Source organism: Belonocnema kinseyi, chromosome 9, assembly GCF_010883055.1.
Source record: "Belonocnema kinseyi isolate 2016_QV_RU_SX_M_011 chromosome 9, B_treatae_v1, whole genome shotgun sequence".
NCBI classification, from domain to species: Eukaryota; Metazoa; Arthropoda; class Insecta; order Hymenoptera; family Cynipidae; genus Belonocnema; species Belonocnema kinseyi.
The window spans coordinates 42,522,878-42,527,650 of record NC_046665.1 but is presented as its reverse complement, the minus strand read 5'-3'; the positions used below and the strand labels follow the sequence as shown (position 1 = coordinate 42,527,650).

Here is a 4,773-nt window from a genome sequence, read left to right as displayed (position 1 = left end):
AGAGGGAGCTCTTCTTAATATTTTGACACCAAAATCATGTCGATACACCTTACCGACTGCGAGTAAAGCCACCCACGCTTTAACTTGACAGACTGTAGCACAATTTCAAGCTTAAGCGTGAACAGTTCAGAAGCAGGGTCGTCTACGACTATCAGAAATGTCGAAACAGCTCACAGCTATAAGCTGCCGTTTCTAAATTTACCCAAATTCAGCGGAAAATACGAGACGTGGTTAGGTTTTCCTGATACGTGCAAGGCACTGGTTGACAGTAACACTAAGATTCAAGATGTTGAAAAATTAGTGCATTTAAATCGCTGCTTACAGGATAAAGCATCAGATTTGATCGCGTCTATCGAAACTACTTCGGAAAATTATAAAGTAGTTTGCAAATTATTGCAAGATAGGTACGATAATAAAAAAGTAATAATAGAAAGTCACGTTAAGTCAATCCTCGATCTACAGCCTGTATCCAAAGAATCTTCGGTCCGCGCGTTCCTCGATCAGCTATAGAAACACATTCGAGCGCTTCGAGCGTTGGTTGAATCGGTTGACAGTTGGGACACGTTATTGATTATCATCGTAAAAAATAAACTCTCATATCAACTTCGCGAAAAATGGGAAGATTTAACATGTGAATCCGCGGTCCCCACAATGAAAAAATTCTTGAAATTTTTGCAACGTTGAGCGCAATTCGACGAAATAAAATTCACGAAATCACCGTTTAGGTCACAGTCGAAATCAGAACCGAAGTCAGATGTAAGATACGATGGTAAGCGCGCGCATCAGAATAATAAAAATTCGCATCTGAAACATGCACATCTCGCAAATTCTAGCAAGCTCCGTTGATATCACTGTCAATGTGAGCACATTATTTATTCGTGCGTAAGTTTCCTAAAAGTATCTCCTAAAGAACGTATAGAGTTTGCTAAAAAATCATCTCTTTGCTTTAATTGTCTTCACCCCAATCATCAGTTCAGCGATTGTCGTGGTGGAGCGTGCAGAAAATGTGGAAAGCGCCACAATTCACTGCTGCATACTGACAGCGTTGCATGATCTGCTATCAACCGCCCTCGTCGATATTTTTGACAGTCAAGGCAAACTTCATACGTGCAGGGTGATGCTGGATAACGAATCTTAATTTAATTTTTTGTCTGAAAAATGGCACGTCTCCTAAAATTAGCAACTATAACTGAGGACATTCCAGTAAACGGAATAAATTATATGTCAAACGATATAAAAGCTTCCGCGGCAGTGCATATACGATCACGCTTCAACCGGTTCGAGAAAAGAGTTACATTCTTACTCGTACCGGCAGTTTCAAATCTTTTACCTGCGATCTACATTGATCGAAAGTCACTTCAACTTCCAGCTAATATAAGACTAGCGGACCTTGAATTTTATAGACCGTCAGAAGTTCATGCTTTACTAGGCGTTAAACTATTCTATAAACTACTGTGCGCAGGTCAAATCAAAATAAAGGGTCACGAAGCCGTTTTACAGAAAATGCATTTAGGTTTGATCGTTGCTGGTGAAATCCATCTAAATTGCGCGAAATCACATCAGATCATGTGTAATTATTTGAAAACGGGAAATCTGTCTGAATCCGATGAGCTTAATATCAGGATATAAAATACCATGATATAAAAGACAGCTACTCTAAATTCATACGGGAATATATACAGCTTAATCACATGTCTGAGTCTCGTGAAAATGTTTGTACTGTATCAGGCTTTTTCTTGCCTCATCATGCAGTCATAAAAAATGACAGTTTAACCACGAAAACTCGAGTAGTTTTTGATGGATCTGCAAAAACTTCCATGACGCATTAATGGTTGGGGCGACAATTCAAGACCTTTTCTCAATTTATACACGTTTTTGGTCTTTTCCCTATGCATTGACAGCCAACATTAAGAAAATTTACCGACAAATTAGCATATCTTCAGAAGATTCTATTTACCATAAAATTCTCTGGCGAGAAAATCCGACTGAACCAATAAAAATTTATAAATTAAAAACTGTCTCTTATGGTACAGCTTCCGCGCCGTTTCTCGCTACAAGGGTGCTTTCACAAATTGCCCACGACGAATATCATGATCATCCTCTTGCTGCCACTGTTCTAGATCGCGATTTTTATGTTGACGATCTTGCGTCAGGGGCAGCCACCTTTCAAGAAGCCTCCGTTCTGTGCGACGATTTAATTCACCAGGTTAAGAAGGGCGGTTTTACACTGCGTAAATGGGCATCCGACGATCCCAGATTAACTCGTGACTTGTCAGAAAAGTCCGAGACTGACCTTATGTCCCTTAATTCGTCCGACACAATTAAAACGTTAGTCCTCTATTGGAATTCAGGCGAGGATAAAATGATCTATAAAATAGCAGAGAACACTGATACTTTAAAGTCTCAAATAACTAAGCGTGCGGTACTCGCAGAAATTTCACGTTTATTTGATCCATTACGCTTATTAGGTCCCACAATTATATTTGCGAAAATGATAATCCAAGCTTTCTTGAAATTAAAACTAACGTGGGACGAGACAATCCCACTAGAAGCGCAGTCTGTGTGGGACGAATTTAGATATCAATTATCTTTATTAAATACCCTTAAATTTGATAGATGCACCGTCGCATTAGACACAATCGAAATTCAATTGCACGGGTTCGCCGATGCAAGTGAAAACGGCTACGGGGCCTGCATTTACCTGTGCTCGACAGACAAATACGGCAAATACCACGTGGCTCTCGTAGGCACTAAATCTCGGGTCGCGCCACTGCAAACAGTGACACTTCCGCGATTGGAATTGTTTGCTGCCCTCTTATTGTCTCAACTCTATTCAGCCGTTGTACAGTCTCTGTAGCATTTACAATTAAGTCGGACTGTATTTTGGTCAGATTCCACAATTAGTCTGCACTGGATTCAAATGTCTCCATATATATTAAAAACAATCGTATCAAACCACGCAGCTCAAATTCAAGAGCTTACTCGGCCTCACGAGTGGAAGCACGTACCCACTTACGATAACCCTGCCGACTCCTTGTCTCGAGGTCAATTGCCCAAAGATTTTTTAGTCAATAATTTTTGGCAACACGGACCTCACTGGCTAAGCCGACATGACGCTTCCTGACCTCAAATGTCAATTGCGGCTACAGACATTCCCGAAAAACGCAACGTTCATTTTTTACAGGTTTCAATGAAAATAACGACAGAAAAGTCAGATTTTGTTCAGGATTTTAATTCTTATGGCCAATTGACTCGCGTAATCGCTTATTGTCGCAGATTTCGTTATAATGCGAATCCAAGGAACTTAATTGAATCAATCGGTCCTCTTTCCGACGTTGAAGTCAGAACTGCGCGAGAGCGTGTAATAAACATTGCCCAAGCAACGGCATTCGCCACGTAAATTGGTTGTTTATCACACAATAAAGAAATCGACAAGAAAAGCAAACTTTTAAATCTGAATCCTTTTCTCGATAAAGGGATTCTTAAAGTAGGGGGCAGATTGACCCTTTCCAACCTATCTTATGAAGAAAAGCATCCAATTTTGCGACCCCATAATCATTCCATTACACGAATGATTATTATGGATGCTCATCTCGTCTTAAAGCATGCAGGAACCTAATCTACTTTATATTTAGTTCGGGAAAAATATTGGCCTATTGATGGTCGCAACACCACGCGTAGAATCGTTTATAATTGCATCCTGTATTTTAAAGCGAAACCTCGTGGTGCTGGCTATCAAATGGGAAACCTACCCGCGAATCATTTAGATTATTCGCTACCTTTCTTGAATGTCGGAGTGGATTTTTGTGGCCCTCTGTACATTAAAGAAAGACGATACCGAAACATAAAAAAGGTCAAGTCATATGTTGCGGTAATTGTATGTCTTTCTACCAAAGCTGTTCACCTTAAGCTTATCAGCGATCTGACCACAAGCTCCTTCATCGGCTTTTCTGAAACGATTTATTTCACGTCGCGGTAACGTTAACACCATCACGTCTGATAATGGTAAAAACTTTTTTGGTGCTAATCGTGAGTTGAAGGAACTCTACGATATTGCGTTATCAGATTCTCAAAGTGAAGCAGTTCAAAATTATTTACAAAAACGAGGAATAAAGTGGAATTTCATTCCTCCGTTATCACCGCACTTCGGTGGTCTATGGGGGGCAGCAGTGAAGTCCTTTAAATATCACTTTATGCGTACAGTCGGTAACTCAGTTTTAACATACGAACAGCTAGAAACGCACGTTGTTGAAATTGAGGCAATCCTGAACTCCCGACCAGTCAGTCCGATGTCCTCTGATCCAAACGACCTCCGTCCTTTAACACCTGGTCATTTCCTGATTGGTAGGCCATTAATGAGTTTTCCACAAGAGGATCTTCGCGATGTCAAACCGGCTAAATTATCTCTCTGGCAACACGCTCAACAGATGAGGCAACACTTCTGGTGCCGTTGGCACCAAGAATACTTGAACGAACTCAATATTCTCCATAAGTGGAATTCAAAATCGTCCAACATCAAGGTTGGCTCTTTAGCAATTCTCAAGAAAGATAATCTTGTAGAAACTTCACCTATGTTATGACCTATGTGTCGTGTTATCGATGTTCATCCTGGACCTGATGGGGTTGTAAGAGTAGTCACAGTAAAGACTGCAAATGGTATCTACAAGCGCTGTGTAAGAAAACTTTGTCCACTTCCACTTGAAGTAACTGAACCTAACAGAGTTTAAATTAATGATATGTTTATTTATTGATGCTGTTCATCATATGTGTCAC

The 4,773-nt window shown here is 40.3% G+C and overlaps 1 protein-coding gene across 1 annotated transcript in view; it reads left to right on the top strand.

Moving 5' to 3' along the window:
- LOC117180508 overlaps positions 1 to 2,857 on the top strand; it is an 8,825-nt gene extending 5,968 nt beyond the window's left edge. Inside the window, exon 3 of the mRNA XM_033373005.1 lies at positions 2,034 to 2,857. Within this exon, the coding sequence (XP_033228896.1) occupies positions 2,034 to 2,857 (824 nt within the window). The remainder of the gene's footprint in view (positions 1 to 2,033) is intronic.
- The last annotated feature ends 1,916 nt before the right edge of the window (positions 2,858 to 4,773 follow it).